This window comes from Rhinatrema bivittatum, chromosome 1 (genome assembly GCF_901001135.1).
Source record: "Rhinatrema bivittatum chromosome 1, aRhiBiv1.1, whole genome shotgun sequence".
NCBI lineage: Eukaryota > Metazoa > Chordata > Amphibia > Gymnophiona > Rhinatrematidae > Rhinatrema > Rhinatrema bivittatum.
In genome coordinates this window covers 831029041-831054657 of record NC_042615.1, presented here as the reverse complement: position 1 = coordinate 831054657, position 25617 = coordinate 831029041, and the positions used below count along the sequence as shown (strand labels likewise).

At 50.4% G+C, this 25617-nt stretch overlaps 1 protein-coding gene across 1 annotated transcript in view; it reads left to right on the top strand.

Moving 5' to 3' along the window:
* The window catches only part of TMEM8B (transmembrane protein 8B), an 80191-nt gene that overhangs the window by 23125 nt on the left and 31449 nt on the right, over positions 1-25617 (top strand). Inside the window, exons 4-8 of the mRNA XM_029572179.1 lie at positions 3988-4121; positions 5158-5429; positions 16250-16629; positions 16774-16870; positions 21834-21957. Of these exons, the coding sequence (XP_029428039.1) occupies positions 3988-4121; positions 5158-5429; positions 16250-16629; positions 16774-16870; positions 21834-21957 (1007 nt within the window). The remainder of the gene's footprint in view (positions 1-3987; positions 4122-5157; positions 5430-16249; positions 16630-16773; positions 16871-21833; positions 21958-25617) is intronic.

Sequence of the window (25617 nt, the reverse complement as noted above, 5' to 3'; positions counted from 1 at the left end):
ATGTAAACATATTAAGTGGCGTGAAATACAAAAATAGCAACATGCAGACACTCGCATGGCCCACCTTACACTACCATAGAGCCATCTGCCATGCAATCATCTACCATACCGACATCGTGCAAGAACGTATTGCATATATATATATATATATATATATATATATATATATATATATATATATATATATATATATATATATACCACTGTAAGAGGGGGCACTTTCATCTCGGGGTGCCACATACACATTCAGAAGAATTAACTGCAAATTTGATATGGCTGATGAATTTCTATTATTTGAATCAATGAACGGTACCAACAATACCATCTTTATTACTACAGAGCAGTCTCTACAGCATTGTACAAATTAACTCCTCTTGCTGAATCATTGATTCAAATGATAAAAAGTCATCAGTCATATCAAATCTGCAGTTAATTCCTTTCACTGTGTATGTAAACCAGACCCCAAACCAAGCCCATGCCCCAAACCCGCCCTGAGTTGTAAATGTCCTTCTTACAGTGCTATATATATAGCATATCACACAGTGACTCTATACAGAGGTTCTCCATCTCTCTCTCTCCCCCTCTCATTACCTGTGATAATATACGATGTATATAAAAACATGTAAAGATAGCCAGAGAACCTTATCTGCCTAACTGTAAGACAGCTGAGGATATCCAGCCGATTATATCCTTCTCAAGTAAGCAGATAAGCTTATCCAGCTAACTCTAAGACAGCTGAGGATATCCAGCTGAATATCCTTCTCAAGTAAGCAGATAAGCTTATCCGGCTAACTCTACGACAGCTGAGGATATCCAGCCGAATATCCTTCTAAAGTAAGCAGATAAGCTTATCCGGCTAACTCTAAGACAGCTGAGAATACCCAGCCAAATATCCTTCTCAAGTAAGCAGATAAGCTTATCTGGCTAACTCTAAGACAGCTGAGGATATCCAGCTGAATATCCTTCTCAAGTAAGCAGAAAAGCTTATCCGGCTAACTCTAAGACAGCTGAGAATACCCAGCCAAATATCCTTCTCAAGTAAGCAGATAAGCTTATCCGGCTAACTCTACGACAGCTGAGGATATCCAGCCGAATATCCTTCTAAAGTAAGCAGATAAGCTTATCCGGCTAACTCTAAGACAGCTGAGAATACCCAGCCAAATATCCTTCTCAAGTAAGCAGATAAGCTTATCCGGCTAACTCTAAGACAGCTGAGGATATCCAGCCGAATATCCTTCTCAAGTAAGCAGAAAAGCTTATCCGGCTAACTCTAAGACAGCTGAGGATATCCAGCCGAATATCCTTCTAAATTAAGCAGATAAGCTTATCCGGCTAACTCTAAGACAGCTGAAGATATCCAGCCGAATATCCTTCTAAAGGAAGCAGATAAGCTTATTCGGCTAACTCTAAGACAGCTGAGGATATCCAGCCGAATATCCTTCTAAATAAGCAGATAAGCTTATCCGGCTAACTCTAAGACAGCTGAGGATATCCAGCCGAATATCCTTCTAAAGTAAGCAGATAAGCTTATCTCACTAATTTTGCTAGCAGCAGAGCGGATGGAAATGAAGCCCCCTTGTTTCTAAGTCTATAATATCACTAAAATCCACCTTTTCCTTTTTCAACACACTACCAAAACCCTTATGCACTCTGTCACCTTCTGGTTGGTCTACGGCAATCTGCCATTGAGTTGTCTTTCTCCACAGCGTTCTTTTCAAAATTCAAATTCCTCCAGTACTTCTATTACCATCTTCCCCCTCTTCTCACGGCTCTGTATTGGCTCCTTATCTGTTTCAAGAGCTCAAGCTACAAATCTACAAATGCATTCACTCTGCAACACCACACTGCCTCTCCTCTCTTATCCCCTACTACATCCCTCCTTCTGACCATTCACTCTGCAACACCACACTGCCTCTCCTCTCTTATCCCCTACTACATCCCCCCTTCTGACCATTCACTCTGCAGCACCATACTACCTCTCCTCTCATATCTCCCACTACATCCCTCCTTCTGACCATTCACTCTGCAACACCACACTGCCTCTCCTCTCATATCTCCCACTACATCCCTCCTTCTGACCATTCACTCTGCAGCACCACTGCCTCTCCTCTCGTATCTCCCACTACATCCCTCCTTCTGACCATTCACTCTGCAACACCACACTGCCTCTCCTCTCATATCTCCCACTACATCCCTCCTTCTGACCATTCACTGTGCAGCACCACACTGCCTCTCCTCTCATATCTCCCACTACATCCCTCCTTGTGACCATTCACTCTGCAGCACCACACTGCCTCTCCTCTCATATCTCCCACTGCATCCCTCCTTCTGACCATTCACTCTGCAGCACCACACTGCCTCTCCTCTCGTATCTCCCACTACAGCCCTCCTTCTGACCATTCACTCTGCAGCACCACACTGCCTCTCCTCTCGTATCTCCCACTACATCCCTTCTTCTGACCATTCACTCTGCAACACCACACTGCCTCTCCTCTCATATCTCCCACTACATCCCTTCTTCTGACCATTGTGAGTCAAGCAAATGCTCCTATCTCTGCCCTGTTACCTTCTTTGCTGAGTGCAGATCACATGCTTTCTGTCTTGTCTCTTGCTCCTTCCTGGCCATGCTCAATGCCTGGAGCCACCTCGTTGATATTGTTTTTCAATCCGGAAAGCCCTGACTCTTCCTAGTCTTGACCCTCTCATGTTAAACATGTTTTAGTGCAACAGTGGAGAGATTGCTTCAGAATTGTGTTCTTGTGACTGTAAACTGCATGGAGCAGGCTCTGTCTCCGTGGTGCATCTGTAGAGCGCTGCCTATGCCTCGCAAGGCCGTGGTCATGTTAGGTTGCCGTAATAGGTGAGGGGAGGTTGGTGATCGATTGGGGTTGGTGGTGGTGTACCTGTCCGATAGTGAGGTGGGATGGACTGGATAGGCGTGAGGGTCCTTGTCTGCTGACATACATGGTTGGGAGGTTGCAGTATTGTAAATGGCAAACCCCTGCATTCTCTCAACCTGCTGGACAGCAGAGGTAAGGGGAGAGATGATAAGGTCAAGACCGAGGAAAGGTAACGCACGGCCCAATGACGCTGCCGGCCATGGGGCAGCCAGGTCGGGGACAGCAGGCTCCAAGGCTCCAAGAAGCAGCTGGGTTGAGAGTGGCAGGCTGGAGGTGACTGGATACTGTCCATCAAGGCTGGGGGGATGGAGGAGGCCGGGTGTTCAGACAACAGCCTCCCTAATTTTTTGTGTAGCTGTTTAGATTAGTGCAAAGCTTGGGGGGGGGGGGGGAGAGGGGAGTGGGTGTGCTCGGTGATGGATTAAGTATGGGATGGAGGAAATCGATAACAAATTATTTGGATAAAGAGAGATATCCCACAGGCAGTCAAACGTCTACCGCTGGTAGCTGGGAGATATCCTAGCAGCGCGGAGAGGAATAAATGGGCGGTTGGATGGGCGACTTTGCCCTTCTGCCATCACCTACTGTGTTACTGTCGGTCCAGAGAGAGCTAATCTGAGGTTCGATATCAGTTGATTATTTATCTTCCTAGAGGCGTTTTGGGAGGATCTAAACCCCGATTTTATGTGACCCCTGGAGCTGGGCGTGTAAAAGCCCGCAGGAAAGGGATTTTGCAGTTTTCCATGCAATACAAAGGGGGCGGGGGAAGGATTTCTGCCCATGCACTGCGCGCACCCCCGCACGCAGGAGTCTGCTGTGGAAATCCAAGCTGGGAGCAGAAAGGACCTGCAGATCACAGCCTACGAGGGATCGCTCCTTGCAGCTCCTGCTAATTGCCTTTTCATCTCTTCTCTCCAATCCGTCCTCCCCCTTCCTCTCCCTCATTCCTCTTCTATCACTTCTCTCTCTCTCTCTCTCCTGTAATCCACTCCCTCTCCCCCTGCTCCCTCTCTCCCTACCTCCCCTCCTGCCTCTTCCTTCCCTCCTTTCACCCCTTTTCTCCCCTATCTCCCACCTCTCTCGCCAGGGTCTCTACGATGAGTGCCAGTACCTCTTCCAGCCCCAGCTGATAGTGCAGCGTCTGATTGGGATACCGGTCTTGTACCCCGACTACATCACAGAGCAGATGATACCGGCCCACAACCACTCCGTCCTCTATAAGTAAGTCTGGAGAGTCACGGCGTGCCGCGGAGAGCCCTAGATCTCCTGGCTCATTGCCCTCATAGACAGCACGGAGCCGTAGATCCTAGGGGTGTGCATTCATTTTGAACGCATATGTAAAACGCAACTTTTTTTTTTTTTTAACTTAAAAAAGTAATGAGGCGCAACGATCGCGATTTCCAACGTATTCAACATAGCTATTCAACAAGCTGGCCAAAAGTTCTGGTTGGGTCCAACGGGGGTCCCGGAGCGGAGGCGCGGTGAATCACGTGACGTCCGCGTCACTCCGACGTGACGCCGACGTCACGTGCTCCTCGCAAAGGAATACAGGAATGGCTTCCTGACTCCCCGCTGGACCACCAGGGAGTTTTGGTAAGTCTTGGGCGGGGATTAAGGAGGGTGAGGGGTTTAAATTTTTATTTAGGGAACCGGTGAACATATGGACATAGCCTCAACTTATGGAATTCTCCATATGTCCATATTGACCGAAATTGACCCTCACCTTCAACTTATGGACTTATCAACATAAACTTTTTGTCTGCAGATCCCTAGTAGATCCCCTGGCCCGTCACCAGTCGCACAGCGCATGGAGCCAGAGTGCTCCGGGGACTGCACAGAGTCGGAGATCTTGTCATCCATTCCCCATCAGAGAGTGGGTACAGTAGGGGGGGTCTCCTGACTCATTGCTCATCACAGAAAGCGTGGTGGAGCCATGGATCCTTCAGTTCACCATCCATGCTAGAGAGGTTCCTGGTGTCTCACCCACTGCAGTGAGAGTGGAGTCAGAGATCTCCTGGCCCATCACCCATCACAGAGAGTGTGGGACAAGAGGTAACAGACAACGCAAAGTCTGTAACAGACAACGCAAAGCCAGAGACCTCCTCCTCCAAATCCAGAAACCATTCCAGTAGAAGGTCGTGCAACTGGAGAAAATCCCCAGCCCCAAGGATGTGGGAGCGCCTGCAGCTCTGGGTGACTGCGTTGTGGGGAGTACGGGGCTCACTTTGTGTTTCTGTCGCGTCTCTTTCTCCTGCAGGGTGTTTGTGCCAAGCTACACGTCTGAAGTGCACGTCCTGCTCCTAGACTGCCGAGTGGGGAACAAGACCGGGGAGGGCTGCCCCGTGTACCTGAAAATGCGAGCCAAAGCCCCCCCGCTCCACAACTCCACGCTGCAGGACTGCAGGGAGCCTGCCGTGTGCCGGCTGTGTGTGCAGCTCCCCTCCTGGCAGCACTGGCACTACGTCCTGGTGGAGAAGCACAGCAGCATTGCCAGCCCCGTTTATTTCCGAGTCACGGTCCAGTTCAAAGGTGAGGGCTGTGTGCAGGTAATTGTAGTGCTCGGCAGGTTCACTCTAGGGTAAAACAGTGGCAATAACACAAGAACAATTCTTCAGGTGCCCACAAACAACTGCAGGGCACATGCATAAGAACATAAGACTTGCCATACTGGGTCAGACCAAAGTATCCTGTTTCCAACAGTGGCCAATTCAAGTCACCACAAGTCCCTGGCAGGATCCCAAGGGGCAGAGAAATTCCAAGTTGCTTATCCCAGGAATGAACAGTGGATTTCCCCAAGTCCACCTTAATAATGGTACATGGACTTTTCTTCCAGGAACTTGTCCAAATCTTTTTTAAATGCAGCTTCGCTAACAGCTTTCACCACATCCTCTGGCAACTTAATCAGAGCTTAATTATGCATTGAGTAAAAAAATGTTTTCTCATATTAGTTTTAAATGTATCACCCAGTAACTTCATTGTGTGTCCCTTGGGCTTTGTACTCTTTGAAATGTTTACTCGTTCCACTCCACTCATTATTTTATAGACCTCTGTCATATCCCCCCTCAGCCGTCTCTTCTCCAAGCTGAACAGCCCTAACCTCTTCAGCCTTTCCTCATAGGGGAGCTGTTCCATCCCCTTTATCATCTTGGTCGCCCTTCTCTGTACCTTCTCCATTGCAGCTATATCTTTCTTGCACACACACTTATCCACCAAAGTCCCAGTACAGCAGGGACACTGCCCATCAGAGCACATAACAGGAGGGGCATTGTAAAGAAAACCGAAGATAGACCGGCTCTGAAAAGCTGCAGGAATGGCTGAGTGCACGTGGGATGCAGCAGGAAAGATACAGGTGGAAGATCCGTGTCAGAGGACTCAGGGACCCATTCAAATGAAACCTTTTCCCGTAATGCCTCATAGAAAAACCAATGACAGTGCTCAGCGTGCTCTCAAATCCAGCATAGGCAGTTCCAGCCAAGAATCCCGTGCATTCTCTACCAGGAAGTATCTGGAGGCCGGTGAAGGTGCAAGAACAAGGAATAAAACTCTGAGACAAACGATCAGCAAAGGGACGGAAACTACTTCTCAAAAGTGCTTCTATCGCAGGGAGTAACGTACAAGCCTTGGGTTAACTTTCCATCCCTGCACTGTGGTACGGCTGTGGAATCAGAGATCAGTCCCTGCAGGTCCTTAGAGAGTTGGGTTTAAGAAAAAGAAAACTCTTCCATGCCTGTGTTGCGCTTCTGCTTTTCCGCCTACCAGCGGCGGTGGGTTTGGGCGAGGTCGTGGCGCTTAGACTCGCGGGTGGTTTGTTCGCGGCGCGGCTTTGTTGGACGCGCCGGTCCTCAGGCCGGAGGCAGGGGCTTTGCTTCCGGGATCGGGTCGTCGTTGGGGCTCTGCTGGGCACGCGACCGGGCTCAGTTGTCTTCCTCGGGGTTGGGTTTCCCTTGTCATCGGGTCTCCGTCGCGCGGCTAGTTTACTTTTAAATGTAAAGGGCAGTGGCTTTTCCCCTCGAGGCCAATTCAATGACAATCCAGTGCAGGCACTATACAAGGAAAGTCCCTGTCCCTGTACTGAAGGCAAAGACAGAGTGAAAGCTGAGCCCTTTAGTAGGGCTGAGGTGGACAACGCCCAGGGAGGGGTCAGCAGGGGGGCCACACCTGGCTGGCCCTGGAAAAGGAGCAGAGAGACGCGCGCTCGTGCCCTAGGAAGCTGGAGAGAAGAGCTGGAAGCTGGTGGCGTCCTCAGCCACGTGGAAGGCCAAGGAAGCAGTGGAGCAGCCCTGGGCTGGAGCTGGGTGAAGGCAGGTCAGTGGAGCAGCTCCCAGCTGCAAGGACAGAAGCAGGAAGAAGCAGAGAGAGGTAAGGCTGGCTGCAGAGGAAGCAGGGGAAGGGCTGACTGCAGGAACGGCTCCATGCCGTGAAGACAGCAGGCAGAGCAGAGAGCTGAAGCAGGCTGCAGGCACTGGCAGGGACGGCTTCCCAGCCAGGCAAGGACCCGGGCTGTAGCAGCACGTCGGGGGAAGGCAGGAACAGTAGCAGAGAAGCAGACCGCATGGCAACAGCTGTGGAAACGGCCCCAGCTGATTCAGGGAGAAAGAAGCAGCCCGACTGGCTGTCTGTGGAAGGTAAGAGCCTGCCCATGCTTCTTGTGGGCAGGAGCGTAACATTTGGTGAGGGGTCTGGCTGTGTTCTGCCTGTGTGACTGAGGTGAGGGATTCTGCTAGAGCTTAGTTTCTGCCTGGGTTGTTCTGTGTTCGTAATAGGACGCGATGGTGTTGTAGGGCCCAGTGTAATAATTACGTTCGTATTAGCATCATTTGCATAGTGCATACCAGATGCATGCAGTGCTGTATTTATTTATTTATTTATTTATTTATTTATTTATTTAACACATTTATAAACCCTGTTACCAATATGAAAATTGACCAAAGCGGTTTACAACAACATAATTATAAATCAAAACTAACTTAATATATAATTTAAAAAAATGTAAGAAACATAATAAAATAAGCAAATAAAGTTTGAATAAAAATGCAATTAAAAACATAATCAATAACATAAAATTTGGATGACTTAAGGTTATAGATAATTGGCTGCTACATTACAAAACCAAAAGAAGAGAAAAAAAGAACAAAAGCAAATAGACTAAGAGGTGATTAAGGACGTCTTTCAGTCCTCAGTAATAGGTTATAGCAGAATGGCTTCATGACAGTTTAGCTGTTAATTGGTGCTTTCTATCTTCCCGAATGCTTCCTTGAATAAATCCATGGACACATGGTGATCTTTTTCAGAAGAATTTGCCCAGGTCCCTGCTTTGTGGGTGCAAGTCGTCCTGCTGGGGGTGGGTGGATGGGGAGGAGTCTGGGGAAAGCCTGTGCAGAACACGATTTTACACGTAGCTTTCCCTGGGCTGGTGATATCCCGTTCTGGGAAGGGGAGCGTGGAGTTGAAGCGGGGAAAACCCTTTGCACGCATTCTGACGACTTCCCCAGGCCTGCGGTTAAGTGACAGCTGCCATACGGACGTCCCCACCTGTTCCGGTGCAACTCGGGAATTTTCAAACATGACTAATGCACCAGGCCTGCTTCGAAAGTTCAGGAGCTTACATTCTGGTTAAGACAGACTGACAGGCAGGACACGCAGCGAGAGCAAATAAAAGGCTTAGCGTTAAGGATTGGGAAGAGCTCAGCTAGGTGGGAGAGAGTTGGCATTAACTGAGGACGGGGCAGGAGCACCGCACTCTCCGATGCCAGGCTGAGCCCCTTCTTTCCGTCACTCTGCTCCTCTCTTTGTGTCTGGCTCGCTTCCTCGCCCTCTCTCCTGTGAAATGTCAGAGCTGCAGAATCTATAAAGCCTCAAATGTGACAGCGCAATACAGAGAAGCAGGCAGGGGAGAAAAATCTAATAAAGGCTCCCAGACACACAGGTCTCCTCTGGGAGCTGCAGCTGCTATTGGCATGTCGGCTTCAATAAGCAGCAGCCCGGCTTCCTTCCTTCCTGAGGCAGGCCCCCCCGCTCTCCTCTCCCATCCTCTCTCCAAGGACTCTCTCCACTCACCCTCACCGGGCAGCAGGGACCGTGCACCTTGGCTCTGCATAAGGAGGAAAAGAGCAGACAAGGAGAAAGCACTGAAAAAAAGAAGAAAAGCCTTTTGTTCATAGCTCACTGAGGAAGGGTCTGGCGAGGACTGATGTAGGCATCTGAAACTGTCCCTCAGGAGATTAAACTGTCATGGGATGGGAGGCCGCGGTAACTGGTTAAAGGGTAGGACGAAATGGTCAGATTCCCCGTTGGGCGATCAGATTTACAGATGATCCAAAATATTAAAAAAAAAAAAAAAATACAGGCAGCGTGAGGAACTGCAGAAGGGAAGAGGCAGCCACTGTAAATGACAGATGAAAATTAATGCAGACAAGTGCACGCAGGGGAAAAAAAAAACCCTAACTATAGCTACACAACGCTGGCTTCCAAAATGAAAAAGCACCGCGCAGCGAAAGGAGCTCGTCATGCCGAGATCAGGGTGCGGCGGCGGTCAGAGGAGCAAACAGAACGTCGGGGATCATTTGGAAAGGAGAATGGCGCACTGCCCCTGTGTCAGTCCATGCTAGGATCACATGGTAAGCACCGAGTGCAGCTGCGGTCGCCCCCTTTCACCAAGACGTAGCGGAACCGGAAAGATTAGACATGAGGGCGACTGAAAGGATAAAGGGGATGGATCGGCTCCTCGGTGAGAAAAGCTTGAACAGGTTAGGGCTCTTCTGCCGCGAGCGCGGACGGACACTCGGGAGCGTGAGCCCCGGTGCTGCGGCGGCGCGGCCTGCGCAATCCGGTGCCTGGCCGTGGTCCACGCTGCTGGTGGGCGAACACATGCAGACCTGGGCTGACTGGAACTGGAATACTCTGACTGACTTGGAGGCAGCAACTCTCGGATGCCCAGCGGGCACCAGGAAGGGATAGCCCTGCAGCCACTCTGAAAGCCCTTCCTCTCGGGCTTGCCGCTTGGGAATGGCTTGTGCGTCAGCACAGTCGAAGGCGGGGATGGAAGATGACGAGGGCTCTGAAGACTTGGACGCAGGAACGAAGAGGCCAGGGACATGGAGGAGCACAAGAAACAGGCGACCGGGTGAAAGGCCTGGAGCAATGGAAGAAGTGGCCCTTTCAAGGCCTGGCGCAGTGATATCATCAGCAGGGGCCATGGGGCTTTTCCCACTGCAGTCCCTTTAAATATTGAGCAGGGGCACGTGCACATCTGTCCTAGGGAGGACAGGAGCAAGCGGTATCGCAACAGTATCCCCTCCTCAAAACCACCCCTCAAGCCTCTTTTCTTTGGTTTCAGAAGAGACATAGGTAATCCCTTACCAACAGGGGCTTGTGGGGCAAACACAGGATCCGAACATACTTGGATCTGAAGCGCCTAAGAGGAAGCAGGAAGGAATAGGAAGTACGCTGGACAGCGGCGCCCAGCCGCACGGAGGAAACCGAGCAAGGAGGAGCAGGCAGGCTACAGGACGGCCTCTGGCCATCGGACGAGGACCCCAGGGATGACATCGCGGCTCCCTGCCGCGGGAGGAGCTGGTAGGCGCGGGAGGAGCTGGTAGGCGTGGGAGGAGCTGGTAGGCGCGGCCACACCAGGTCCTGGCGTGAGCGTCGGCAGGAGCGGCACCAGGCCGCAACGAGGGAGGGGTCATGCGACTTGGGCTGCGGAGGAGCGGCAGTCACAGCGGGTCCCTGCTGCGGAAGGCAGCGCAGTGGTCCAAAGGTGAGAAGCCTGCTCACGGAGAGTAGCTGTGCGGGCAGGGATCATAACAACAAGCTGAACTAAGAACATAAGAACATAAGAACATGCCATACTGGGTCAGACCAAGGGTCCATCAAGCCCAGCATCCTGTTTCCAACAGTGGCCAATCCAGGCCATAAGAACCTGGCAAGTACCCAAAAACTAAGTCTATTCCATGTAACCATTGCTAATGGCAGTGGCTATTCTCTAACTGAACTTAATAGCAGGTAATGGACTCCTCCTTCAAGAACTTATCCAATCCTTTTTTAAACACAGCTACACTAACTGCACTAACCACATCCTCTGGCAACAAATTCCAGAAAAGAAAGTGCCGGAAAAGTGGACTATAGATAAATAAATACATAATTATTTTTTTTTGGGGGGGGGGGAGGGGCTGATCTACCCCATCTCACTTTCCCCGGAGAAGTCATGCAGGCTGCCCTTTGCGTCACTAATCTCTCCAGTGTCAGTCAGGAGGGCTTCAAGCTGATGCTTGCCTCCTCAATAAGCCTGGGCACAGATGTTTCTCTCGGCGCTGCCACCCATTCTTCACCCTCTGGTTTCCTGCACCTCTTTATCACTTTCTTCCGGACAAAGCCTCAGCATTTCTCCTTGGCTTCCAGCCCTAGAGCATCCCTTGCTGCCAGGTACAAAAGTTCACCTCCCAGACCCCCCATCTTCCAGAATCTTTTTTTTCATGCTAGCGCCACCATGACAGTGAGAAGTAAACTGGGAATGACAGCCCTGTCTCTCTGGGCTAGCTGCCAGCCCTCCATCGTCTTCCTTACTGCTGATAAGATATATTGACCAAGCAGTGGCTGATATTCATCAGCTGGGCATGCAGCACAGCCCTCCTGAACTCCTCTGATCCTCCCCTGCTAGAGAGAGCTGCCTGCCCCTGCCTAGGCCAGCTACGACCAGTTTGCCATCATGGCGGGGTAGGCATGCGCGGCGTTCTGGGTGCTCCAGATGTTGCTGATGAAGTAATGGTTGCTATTCCTTTCCACCTTGGCCAGCTGCACATGGAGGTGAATATAGCGGTGAGCGTACAGACTGAGTGGGGATAACCTGCCAGATGTTCTCCAGGAGGTCTCTGTATAATGGGGGATGAGGGGCGTGGCAGCCGTTTAAAACCCCATGCCATCTACAGTCTCTAGAGGGGCTGCTCATCCAGGATCATCCCTTCCCCAGTGCGCCTGCGCCGCGTCACCGTCTTTCACGCTGCTTGCCTCCTACTACGGGACGGAAATGTGGCGAAAGACTTCATCTGCTCCTTCAGGGCTTGAGGCTGACAGGGGAAAGAGGCCAAGAGGTCAGCTTGGAAGACAAAGGGCTCTTTTGCTGCTGCTGCTGGTTTGATAAGAAAAACAGTGGGAAACACTTGGCAGACTAATGGTCAGATCTCCTGATACAGACTTTTTCAGAATGATGCTGCGCACCACCATTTGTAAGACGCCACATTATCTTTCCTTCCTCGATGTCCTTCCAACAATGAATGCTTTCTGCAAACCACTGGTGCTCCCTAATACTAAAGTACCTCCATGCCTCTGATATATTCCAGGATCTCCTCTCCCTCCCCGGATCCTTGGGTGCTGCTGCTGCCGGGGGTCGGTGCTGAGGGTGGACCGGGATGGAACAGTCCACTGCCCGCTTTTTCTGGGGGTACCTCGGTGGCGTCATTTTCTGCCTCCTGCAGTGCAAACCACGCTCGCAGACTCTACAAGCCCTGCTGAGCTGCTAGAAGTTCAATGTCCTCTGAGTCTGAGCATCTGGCCCAATATTTATGTATTTAAATATCTGCTGCACCCAGTGCTCAGGAGAAATGGGAAGTGCTGTGCTGCTTTTAGTGCCCCTGCCCCTCCGCTGCTGATGCCACCCTCCACTAACTCTGTCTTCTTCCTCGCACCGTAGGAAAACAAGACGGGAGCAGGTGGCAGATGGCTCTTCCAGCTTGAGCTTCTTCTTGCTCGACCCTTTCTCTGGTTTCCCCCTGCTAAAGAGCAGTCTCTTTGTATCTTGGGCATGGGACTCCTCGTCTTCTCACTAGCACGGTCTGAACTAGCCACAGGGCTCTGTAGAAGAGAATGCCTTGCCTCTTTGCCACCGTTGTTCCCACTGGTGCCTATGCCCACCTTCTCCTCCCTGTGGCATCACTGAACTGGAAACCCTCAGTCGGAGTTTAGTGTGACAGCATACTCCACCCAGCTCTGAACACCAGTAAACGTGTGAGGACTCACAGCAGAACAGACACAGCATGCCACACCCTGGCGTCTTCCTGACACAATTTGTGGAAAAAGAGTCTCACACACACTGTAGTCAGTGTAGCCTGACTTCCTTTTCCATATAGAAAAAAATCCGAGAGAACAAAATAAAAAATTGTCTGCTGTCACTAAGGCTCTCTCTGCACTGCACACAGAGACACACGCTTGCTCCTGACCAATCAATGATACAGTAACACTGACTGACAGTGAAGAGAGAGAGATGACATTGCAGGGTCTCCTCTCACACAGCGACACTGTGACAACAGGCAACAGCGCACACCACCTTGCCAGTATCTCTTTCCTTTCCAAAACATTTTCATTGGCTCTGAAAAAGGCCTTCGGAATCACAACCTCTCTTTCTGAAATCCAAGAGAAAAATGCTTCAAAATGATGACTGCTTCAAAGTTGCTCCCCTTTCAGGCTTTAAAACAACTGAGGACATCATTGTCAATCTATGCAGCTTCCGGCTGGGATCGGCTAATTGAAAAGGTGCTTCACCTTGCTTGGTTCTCTTCCTTCCTTCTCCCTTCCCTCCTCATCCCAGCTTTGATCTGTCTGACTTGCTTTTTACAGTGGAAAAAAAAAATCTTGAATGGGATCAAAAAATGAATGCAAGCAAAATGTTTCATTATTGTTGTAGCCCCATCTATTGTTTAGTTTGGCATTTTTCGGTTTGCAATACCCATTGGCTGTAAATGAATGCACATTCCTAGAGAGACTGAGAGGGGCTGTGAGATAAATAAGCTGAGCCGCCTGAGGGCTCGCTGCGTGGTGCTGGAGTGGATTAGAAACGACAGAGGATGCTGGTAAATGAAAGTCACTCTGAGGAGAGAAAGTGATTAGTGGAACGCCTCGAGGATCAGCTCTGTTTCATATCTTTGGGAGTGATGTGGGAGCACTGAGAGGAGAGGAGCACCTTGCTGGTGCTTGGAAAGGATCACTAAGTACTGCTTGGAGACATTTTTAAAACTTAAAAGTATTGGGGAGAAGTAAACTATTGGGATATATTATTTAGTGTGTTTGTGTGTTTTATTATAAACAGGTAGTCAGAAAGGCAGGCAACAGTCAGACGTTTCCCTAAGTCAGGATGGAACCAGACTGCTGGCGCTAACCTTTAAAAAGGAGATAGAGCAGCTTTTAAACTAGAACAAAGGGGAAAGCCGACAGTCGCTCAGCAGTGCATGGTTCGGAGAGAGGTATCTTCAAAGGATACTAATGATGCATTAGAATTAGGGCATCCCGACAGTGAGGTTCCAATAATTAGAAAAGTAGTCCAAGTGCCTGTAACTAAAAACTCACCTGAGCTAAAACATTCTAACTTATCCCTATCAATTAAAAAGCAGAATGAAAATACAAACAAAAAACAAACTTTGAAATGTTTGTATGCTAATGCCAGAAGTCTAAGAAGTAAGATGGGAGAATTAGAATGTATAGCAGTGAATGATGACATAGACTTAATTGGCATCTCAGAGACATGGTGGAAAGAGGATAACCAATGGGACAGTGCTATACCGGGGTACAAATTATATCGCAATGACAGAGAGGAGCACTCGGGAGGAGGTGTGGCGCTTTATGTCCGGGATGGCATAGAGTCCAACAGGATAAACATCCTGCATGAAACTAAATACACAATCAAATCTTTATGGGTAGAAATATTTTGTGTGTTGGGAAGACTATAGTGATAGGGGTATACTACCATCCACCTGGTCAAGATGGTGAGACGGACAGTGAAATGCTAAGAGAAATTAGGGAATCTAACCAAACTGGTAGTGCAGTATAAGAACATAAGAACATAAGAAATTGCCATGTTGGGTCAGACCAAGGGTCCATCAAGCCCAGCATCCTATTTCCAACAGAGACCAAACCAGGCCACAAGAACCTGGCAATTACCCAATCACTAAGAAGATCCCATGCTATTGATGCTACTGATGCAATTAATAGCCGTTAATGGACTTCTCCTCCAAGAACTTATCCAATCCTTTTTTGAACCCAGCTATACTAGCTGCACTAACCACATGCTCTGGGGTAATTAGGGAAGCTAACCAATCTGGTAGTGCAGTAATAATTACTGATCTATTAGTCAAAATTTGTAACCTATCATTAAAATCATCCATTGTACCTGGAACGGCTGCCCTATGAGGAAACTCTAAAGAAGTTAGGGCTGTTCAGTTTGGAGAAGAGACAGCTGAGAGGGGATAAGATAGAAGTCTATAAAATCATGAACGGACGTGAACAAGTAAATATAAATTGGTTATTTACTCTCTGAGATAACAGAAGGGCCAGGGGACATGCCATGAAGTTAGCAAGTAGCTCATTTAAATCAAATCCAAGAATATTCTTTTTCACTCAGTGCATAGTTAAGCTCTGGAATTCATTGCCAGAGGATGTGGTTAGTGTAACTGGGTTTCCAAATGGTTTGGATAAGTTCCTAGAGGAAGAATCCATAAACTGCTATTAATTAGTAAGTAATACTAGTTTGTGATCTATCTAATGTTTGGGTACTTGCCAGGTTCTTATGGCCTGGATTGGCCTCTGTTGGAAACAGGATGCTGGGCTTGATGGACCCTTGGTCTGACCCAGTATGGCATCTTCTTATGTTCTATGCTGTTATGGTTTGTTTTTTTCTGCGGATGACACTAAAATCTGGAACATAGTGAACACCCCCTCAGGGAGTAGACAGATTGAAAAGTAACCTAAGGAGGCTCTGAGTGGTTGAATGCTTGGCAGTTAAGATTCAATGCGAAAATGTGTAGAGCGCTGCGTTTAGGATTAAGGGAGTGGTGCACTATAGGAAGTGAGAGACTGATATGTGCAAGCAGCCAGGAGAAAGACCTCAGGATGACTGCGTCTGAGGATCTCGCGGCGGCAAAGCAAGGCTAGAACCAGAGGGATGCTGGGGTGCGTAGGAAGAGGCCTAAGCAGTAGGGAAAAGAAGGCGATAATGCCTCTGAACCGGTCATCGGTCAGGCCTCGCGTGCAATACTGGGTCCAGTTCTGAAGGCTGCAACTCCAAAAAATACGGGGCAGTGCCTGCAGCGAAAGTCCTCTCAAAATGAGACTTCAGGCCCAAAATACATACACCCTGGAGGAGAGGCGGGTGGGGAGATGGAAAAGCTGCTCAGGTACCTCCAAATTATAAATAATGCAAAGGAACGGAAACGTTTGTAGGAGAGAGCACGCTCTAGTCTAGAACCCGAGTCCACGGCCTGAAGCTGCAATGAGATAGGCTCGGGGGTAACATCGGAGCCAGAGGCTCAGGCACACGCTGAGTCGCCGGCAGCTCAAGTCTCTCTTTCTTGCCCCCTTTCTAGACTGCTCCAGGCCTGACCACGTCAAGAGCGTCCTGCTGTCCCCCAGCTCGGCCCTGAACATGCCCCAGTCCTTCGGCTCGGCCGGCAGCGGCTCCTCCACCGGCTCTCTCCCGGCTGCCGGGGTGTCGAGCCGGCCAGGGAACAAGACTCGGGGGGCGCCCGGCGAGAGCCCCTCCGCCCCCCGCCCCCCGCCCGAGAGGTCCTGCTGGCCCATCCGCCCCACCCTGCGCAACGAGTTGGACACCTTCTCCGTCCACTTCTACATCTTCTTTGGGCCCAACATCTCGGTGCCTCCTGACCGGCCGGCCGTGTTCGTCATCAACCTGCTGCCGGTGCTGGACAGCGGGGGCGTGCTGAACCTGGAGCTGAAACTCAACACGGTGAGAGCGCGCCTGCTGCTTCCTCCCCCCTCTCGAAGACGCCCCCCCCCCCGAGCCGCAGCCCGGTCGTTGCCCGTGCCCCGCTGATTCTCGGCTCCATTCATGGTTGCTTTTCCTGACCTTCCCACCTTTCTTTCTGTCCAGTCCTCAGTGAAGGGGGAGAACGTGACCGTCGTCGGATGCCTGAACCATGGAGTCCCTCTGGTTTCAGAGGACAACGCAACGGTCAACTGTGAAACAGGTAACGTTGAAATTTCAGAGACAGAGGGGGGGGGGGGGGGGGGTCAGTCATGAACCCAGGAATGAAGTGAGAAGCATCCTAAAGTACTGACCACAGTCACTCTCACAACAGTTCAGGGACGCTTGCTGTGGGGGGAGTTCCCAGCTCCTGCTGTCCCAGTCTCTCCCAGTAAGAGGTGCTGTAGGGAATGGCAGAGGAGCACTGGGTGTATTGGAGGTCTCAGCTCCTGCAGTCCTAGTCTCTTCCAGCAGGAGGTGCTGTAGGGAATGGCACAGGAGACTGGGTGTATTGGAGGTCTCAGCTCCTGCAGTCCTAGTCTCTTCCAGCAGGAGGTGCTGTAGGGAATGGCAGAGGAGCACTGGGTGTATTGGAGTTCACAGCTCCTGCAGTCCTAGTCTCTTCCAGCAGGAGGTGCTGTAGGGAATGGCAGAGGAGCACTGGGTGTATTGGAGTTCACAGCTCCTGCAGTCCTAGTCTCTTCCAGCAGGAGGTGCTGTAGGGAATGGCAGAGGAGCACTGGATGTATTGGAGGTCTCAGCTCCTGCAGTCCTAGTCTCTTCCAGCAGGAGGTGCTGTAGGGAATGGCAGAGGAGCACTGGGTGTATTGGAGGTCTCAGCTCCTGCAGTCCTAGTCTCTTCCAGCAGGAGGTGCTGTAGGGAATGGCACAGGAGCCACTGGGTGTATTGGAGTTCTCAGCTCCTGCAGTCCTAGTTTCTTCCAGCAGGAGGTGCTGTAGGGAATGGCAGAGGAGCACTGGGTGTATTGGAGGTCTCAGCTCCTGCAGTCCTAGTCTCTTCCAGCAGGAGGTGCTGTAGGGAATGGCAGAGGAGCACTGGGTGTATTGGAGGTCTCAGCTCCTGCAGTCCTAGTCTCTTCCAGCAGGAGGTGCTGTAGGGAATGGCACAGGAGCACTGGGTGTATTGGAGTTCTCAGCTCCTGCAGTCCTAGTTTCTTCCAGCAGGAGGTGCTGTAGGGAATGGCAGAGGAGCACTGGGTGTATTGGAGGTCTCAGCTCCTGCAGTCCTAGTCTCTTCCAGCAGGAGGTGCTGTAGGGAATGGCAGAGGAGCACTGGGTGTATTGGAGGTCTCAGCTCCTGCAGTCCTAGTCTCTTCCAGCAGGAGGTGCTGTAGGGAATGGCACAGGAGCACTGGGTGTATTGGAGTTCTCAGCTCCTGCAGTCCTAGTTTCTTCCAGCAGGAGGTGCTGTAGGGAATGGCAGAGGAGCACTGGGTGTATTGGAGGTCTCAGCTCCTGCAGTCCTAGTCTCTTCCAGCAGGAGGTGCTGTAGGGAATGGCACAGGAGCACTGGGTGTATTGGAGGTCTCAGCTCCTGCAGTCCTAGTCTCTTCCAGCAGGAGGTGCTGTAGGGAATGGCACAGGAGACTGGGTGTATTGGAGGTCTCAGCTCCTGCAGTCCTAGTCTCTTCCAGCAGGAGGTGCTGTAGGGAATGGCAGAGGAGCACTGGGTGTATTGGAGGTCTCAGCTCCTGCAGTCCTAGTCTCTTCCAGCAGGAGGTGCTGTAGGGAATGGCAGAGGAGCACTGGGTGTATTGGAGTTCACAGCTCCTGCAGTCCTAGTCTCTTCCAGCAGGAGGTGCTGTAGGGAATGGCAGAGGAGCACTGGATGTATTGGAGGTCTCAGCTCCTGCAGTCCTAGTCTCTTCCAGCAGGAGGTGCTGTAGGGAATGGCAGAGGAGCACTGGGTGTATTGGAGGTCTCAGCTCCTGCAGTCCTAGTCTCTTCCAGCAGGAGGTGCTGTAGGGAATGGCACAGGAGCCACTGGGTGTATTGGAGTTCTCAGCTCCTGCAGTCCTAGTTTCTTCCAGCAGGAGGTGCTGTAGGGAATGGCAGAGGAGCACTGGGTGTATTGGAGGTCTCAGCTCCTGCAGTCCTAGTCTCTTCCAGCAGGAGGTGCTGTAGGGAATGGCAGAGGAGCACTGGGTGTATTGGAGGTCTCAGCTCCTGCAGTCCTAGTCTCTTCCAGCAGGAGGTGCTGTAGGGAATGGCACAGGAGCACTGGGTGTATTGGAGTTCTCAGCTCCTGCAGTCCTAGTTTCTTCCAGCAGGAGGTGCTGTAGGGAATGGCAGAGGAGCACTGGGTGTATTGGAGGTCTCAGCTCCTGCAGTCCTAGTCTCTTCCAGCAGGAGGTGCTGTAGGGAATGGCAGAGGAGCACTGGGTGTATTGGAGGTCTCAGCTCCTGCAGTCCTAGTCTCTTCCAGCAGGAGGTGCTGTAGGGAATGGCAGAGGAGCACTGGGTGTATTGGAGGTCTCAGCTCCTGCAGTCCTAGTCTCTTCCAGCAGGAGGTGCTGTAGGGAATGGCAGAGGAGCACTGGGTGTATTGGAGGTCTCAGCTCCTGCAGTCCTAGTCTCTTCCAGCAGGAGGTGCTGTAGGGAATGGCACAGGAGCACTGGGTGTATTGGAGGTCTCAGCTCCTGCAGTCCTAGTCTCTTCCAGCAGGAGGTGCTGTAGGGAATGGCACAGGAGCACTGGGTGTATTGGAGTTCACAGCTCCTGCAGTCCTAGTCTCTTCCAGCAGGAGGTGCTGTAGAGAAAGGAACAGGAGCTCTGGCTGTGGGGGAGTTCACAGCTCCTGCAGTCCTAGTCTCTTCCAGCAGGAGGTGCTGTAGAGAAAGGAACAGGAGCTCTGGCTGTGGGGGAGTTCTCAGCTCCTGCAGTCCCAGGCTCTTCCAGCAGAGGCACTGTAGGAAATGGGGGAGCTCATAGCTTTTGTTGTGTAACTCAAGTGGCACAATCGCAGGGTGAACAGTGATGTAAATAGGGTTAGTGGAAGGATGTACAATAAGGGTGCAGATGTGTAGCTAAGGTAGGGGTTCCCGGTGGCGTGCATAAGAGATGATACTGTGGGTGCATGGAGGTAGGTCTATTGAGGGGTATAGTGAAGGTGCAGATTGGAGGGGGTACAGTGGATCTGTAGTGTCATACGGGTGCCCTTGCTGGCTCTTCTTATTCCCTGGCATCATAGAGCAGCTCAGAGCTATCCAGCAACACTCACTACAGCACTGGAAGAACAGGAAATAGGCAGAAAGGGCCTGCATTAGAGAGTGCATCCCATAATATGCCACAGCAGCACAGACCGGCAGGAGGGAAGTGAAGGAAACTCCAAGAAATCATTAGATGATGAGGTCTGGTTATAGGGATGATTGTAAGGAAGCAGCAGAAGCTGTCACCTTTTCTCAACTGCAGGTCGTATCTCTAGTGGAGGGAGATCCTAAGGGTTTGAGCCATGTTATAATGTCAGGCCTTTGGGGTGCCAGGTCCTCCACACACTGGGGTGCAGGTCCTTCACACGCTGGGGTGATTGTTCCTTCACACGCTGGGGTGCAGGTCCTTCACACGCTGGGGTGATTGGTCCTTCACACGCTGGGGTGATTGGTCCTTCCCATGCTGGGGTGCCAGGTCCTTCACACTCTGGGATGCCAGATCCTTCACACGCTGTGATGGCAGGCCCTTCACACACTGGGGTGATTGGTGCTTCACACGCTGGGGTGATTGGTCCTTCACACACTGGGGTGCAGGTCCTTCACACACTGGGGTGGCAGGTGCTTCACACACTGGAGTGCAGGTCCTTCACACTCTGGGGTGGCAGGTCCTTCACACGCTGGGGTGATTGGTGCTTCACACGCTGGGGGGATTGGTGCTTCACACTCTAGGGTGATTGGTCCTTCACACGCTGGGGTGGCAGGTGCTCCACACACTGGGGTGCAGGTCCTTCACACTCTGGGGTGATTGGTCCTTCACACTCTGGGGTGTCAGGTGCTTCACACTGTAGGTGATTGGTCCTTCACACTCTGAGGTGGCAGGTGCTTCACACACTGGGGTGCAGGTCCTTCACATGCTGGGGTGGCAGGCCCTTCACACTCTGGGGTGATTGGTCCTTCACACTCTGGGGTGTCAGGTGCTTCACACACTGGGGTGTCAGGTCCTTCACACGCTGGGGTGATTGGTGCTTCACACGCTGGGGGGATTGGTGCTTCACACTCTAGGGTGATTGGTCCTTCACACGCTGGGGTGGCAGGTCCTTCACACGCTAGGGTGATTGGTCCTTCACACTCTGAGGTGGCAGGTGCTCCACACACTGGGGTGCAGATCCTTCACACTCTGGGGTGATTGGTCCTTCACACTCTGGGGTGTCAGGTGCTTCACACTGTAGGTGATTGGTCCTTCACACTCTGAGGTGGTAGGTGCTTCACACACTGGGGTGCAGGTCCTTCACACTCTGAGGTGGTAGGTGCTTCACACACTGGGGTGCAGGTCCTTCACATGCTGGGGTGGCAGGCCCTTCACACTCTGGGGTGATTGGTCCTTCACACTCTGGGGTGTCAGGTGCTTCACACACTGGGGTGTCAGGTCCTTCACACTCTGGGGTGTCTGGTCCTTCACACTCTGGGGTGTCAGGTGCGTCACACTCTGAGGTGGCAGGTTCTTCACACTCTGGGGTGTCTGGTCCTTCACACTCTAGGTGATTGGTCCTTCACACTCTGAGGTGGCAGGTGCTTCACACACTGGGGTGCAGGTCCTTCACACTCTGGGGTGATTGGTCCTTCACACTCTGGGGTGGCAGGTCCTTCACACTGTAGGTGATTGGTCCTTCACACTCTGAGGTGGTAGGTGCTTCACACACTGGGGTGCAGGTCCTTCACACTCTGGGGTGATTGGTCCTTCACACTCTGGGGTGTCAGGTCCTTCACACTCTGAGGTGGCAGGTGCTTCACACTCTGGGATGTCAGGTCCTTCACACTCTGAGGTGGCAGGTCCTTCACACTCTGGGGTGTCTGGTCCTTCACACTCTAGGTGATTGGTCCTTCACACTCTGGGGTGGCAGGTGCTTCACACTCTAGGGTGATTGGTCCTTCACATGGTCCGTGTCCTGTGCATTTCTGGATCGCACTGCTCAATCAGTGGCCTTTTTCTTATCAGTTGTGACTTCTCTTCCCAGAATCCCTGGCTGGCTTCCTGCTGACGGTTAATGCTACGGTGAACCTCACCAGGCTGCGGATCCCATACCCCCAGACTGGGAGCTGGTATCTCAGCCTGCGCTCTGTCTGTGCAAATGAGCACAGGTAAGGAAAATCCCATTTTCCCCTTCCCCTGGATTATCCTGTACAGAAACCCAGAAACGTGGCAGCAAAAAAAAGCCATCTGACCTATGTAGTCTGTCCATCCACACAATCACTGAACTCTACACTCCCTAGCACTCCCTCAGAGATCCCCCGTGCTTGTCCCGTGTTTTCCTGAATTCAGATCCTGGCCTTGTTGCCACCGCATCCACTGGGCGGCCGTTCCATGCATCCACCAGCCTTTCTGTAGAGAAATATTTCCTTATATTCCTACCTTCTTTCACCCTCGTCCCATGACTCCTGGTGTTAGAACCTCCTTTCTTTTGTTTTTTTTTTAATTCTTGATTTATCAATTGTTTACATTACAAAAACCAAATTTTGCAAATACGGAAAAAAAAGAGCGAAGGGATGAAATATTTTTTCTGCACTTACATTTTTCCAAAAGTAAAATAAATAAGCATTCCTTCCTTTCTTAATCTATAATTCAATATAGTACGTTTACACTGGATCCGAAATTATAGAGAGATAATTATAAGTAGCAAAAAATGTTTAAACTGAAATAATTGCTGCACCTCTAGCAGCTATTTCTCAATCATTACATATTTATGGGGGATGAAGTGATAGGAGTTTTTAATTGCAAAAAGGATTTCAATTGTTCAACAGTAAAAAATTACATTTACTTCAGCAGCTTTCTTTAATACACATTTACAAGGATATTTTAACATGAAGGAATACCCCAACGGAATTGTTTCTTGGTGCAGGGTTAAAAATCCCCTGCGCCTCTCTTGTGTTATAGAAGAAAGATCTGGAAAAATGTTTACATTTTCATTGAGAAAGGAGGTCGGGAACTTTCTAAAATAATTTTTCATTATAGTTTTCATTATAGTTTGAACATTTACTAAAGATATAAGTGAGACCAGTAGAGTAGCTCTATCTAATATTTCAGTCAAGTTATCTTGAAGATTAATTCTATTTATTGTTGAAACAGCTTCAGGGAGGAAATAACATTTATTTATTGCTGGTAAATTAGTTTCCTCAAAACCAAGGACCTCTTGGAGAAATCTTTTCAAAGAAACACCCAAAACACGAGGAAAATTTGGGATCCCGATATTTAAATGTCTAGAAGCATTTTCAAGAGCTTCCACTCTTTTGGCTAGAAATTCTTTGTCTTTAACAACTGCAGCTTTAAATTTTAAGTTCTCTCGCTCCTTCTCCTCCAAACTCTCCACTTTCACACTCAGATTATTTACTGTGGTTACTATCCCCACCATTAAGACCCATAATGCGGCCATGGTGATGACCTCAGGGCATTCAGGAATCATTAGGGGCTTTATTTCTGGGGTATTCACTTCTGGTAACTGCAGGATATTACCCTCACGACTTACCCCATCTGCCCCTTCTTCGAGTCTGGGTCTTGGTGTTTCTCGGTATCTCACCCGAGGTAGCAGCAATTGCTGATACTGCCTGAAAGGCTGCGGTCGAAGTTGGAATCTCTGCAGGCAACCCGGAAGAGGTTCCCTCGTTCAACGCGTAGGTTTGGAACAACAACCCTGATCTTTGCGTCGGCACTGGCCTTAGGTCTGGGCTCAGTGTTGTCTCCTCCGGTGCTGAAACTTCTCTCTCCGTTTCCTGCACCAAGGGTTCCTCGACTCCTGCAGTTTCTAAAGCTGACGAGGTAAGTAACCAGATAATCTCCTGCTGCATAGCCGTTGATTGTGGGGGTGTAGAAGCCGGGTATACCTTAATTTTCCCCTCCTCTTTGGAGGCATATCGATACAGGAAAACAATGAATTTTCGCCAGAAGTAGGATACCACTCCGCACCTACTCGCGACGTGCAGCCAGAACCTCCTTTCTTTTGAAAGTGGCTCACTTCCTGTGCATGGAAACTTTGGAGTTATTTAAATGTCTTTATCATACTTCCACTATCCTGCCTTTCCTCCAGGGTGTACATGTTTAGATTCTTAAGTCTATCCCCATATGCTTTAGAATGAAGATCACTGACCATTTTAATAGCCTCCCTCTAGGCAGACTTAATTCTGTTTATATCCTTTTGAAGGTGAGATCTCAACAGGGACCTAAACAGGGGCAATATCACCTCCCTTTTTCTGCTGATCTTTCCTCTCCCTATGCATGCAAGCATAACTCTGGCTTTTACTATCTCTTTATCTACCTGATTGGCCACCTTAAGATCATCAGATACAATCACCCACACATCCCACTCTTCCTTTGTGCTTAGAAGAATTTCATCGCCAACAATGTACCTTTCCCTTGGAGTTTTGCACCCTAATGCATTATTGTTGGAAACGTGGACCCTTGGACGAGGTGGAGTTAGCACAACCTGCAGGGAAGAGTCCCATAGGACTCCACCATGAGCAGGAGGAGTCCAGCTGGAGTTTCTCTTTTACCAGTCCATGTTCCCCCCAGGTTGAGCCTTTGGGTGCTGGGGCTGGCAGGACTTAGGGAGGGGCCTCTGCCAATGGTTGGAGGATAACGTCAAGATCGCTGGATAGTGTAGGCAAAACTGGAAACAGACTGGGGGCAGTGGCAGGCGGTGTTCAAGGAGGTTCAATAATCTGGCAATGGTCAGTGGCAGGAGGTGTTCAAGGAGGTCCAGAAGTCAGGCCAAAGTCAATACCAGGTATCCATCTATCGGAAAGGTGGGACAGAGAGGCAGGGCAGAAAGGTGAGGAGGAGCAACACAGGAGGCAAGGCACACTGAAGAACAGAAGAACTGAAGACTGACCATGGGGACTAATGAATGACATGAGAACCAAAGAGCTGAAGAACAAAGACACTGGAACTGAACACACAAGCTCGAGAACTGGGGAATGCAGAAATAGGATCACTGAGACAACTCACGCTACTTGGCAGTAGGGAGACCTGTTGCCAAGGCAAAGAGGGGATGCAGCAGAGGCCTTTTATAGGCCTTTCCCTGTGAGGTCATCAAGGGGCATCGCTGGCCGTTTCCTGCCATGGGCCTTTTAAGTGAAAGGAAAGCAGGTTTGCATGTGCCTTGGGAAGGCTTTGGTGCCATGCTGCCATGGAAACTGTTGGCAGCATCCCGTCACGTGGGAGGGAAGAGAGATGTGGTGGCATCAGAGAGCAAACGGTGAGGCCCGGCCCGAGGGGTAAGTGTGGCGTTTTGCGGTAAGGGCCTGCAGACCGCCAAATGCCACACTACCCCCCTCCCCCCTTAAATCTCCCTAAGGCTTGGGGTTTCTTGGAGTGACATGAATAGAACTCCTATAGTAGGTTACAATCCGATATGTTAGCGGCTGGCTCCCAAGAGTTATCTTCAGGACAATAACCCTTCCATGAGAGCATGTATTCAACTTTATTGCCTCTGCAGCATGAGTCCAAGACTTCTGTAACTTCATATATTGCGTCTCCATCAGTGGATATTTCCTGTGGTTCCAGTGGTGCCCTAGAGGGCCATGTGAGCACCAGTAGTTTGAGCAGGGATACATGGAAGATGTTATCTATCCTTAGAGTAGCTGGCACCTTTAATTGGTAAGTGACAGGCACCAATCATCAAAGTACTAGGAAGGGCCCAATGTATCGCGGGGCTAGGCACATAGATGAGTCTTCCAAGTGTAGGTGCCATTTGCTTACCCAGACTTTTTCTCTGATTTTAAATTGAAGGGTTGGTCTCCTGTGGGTAA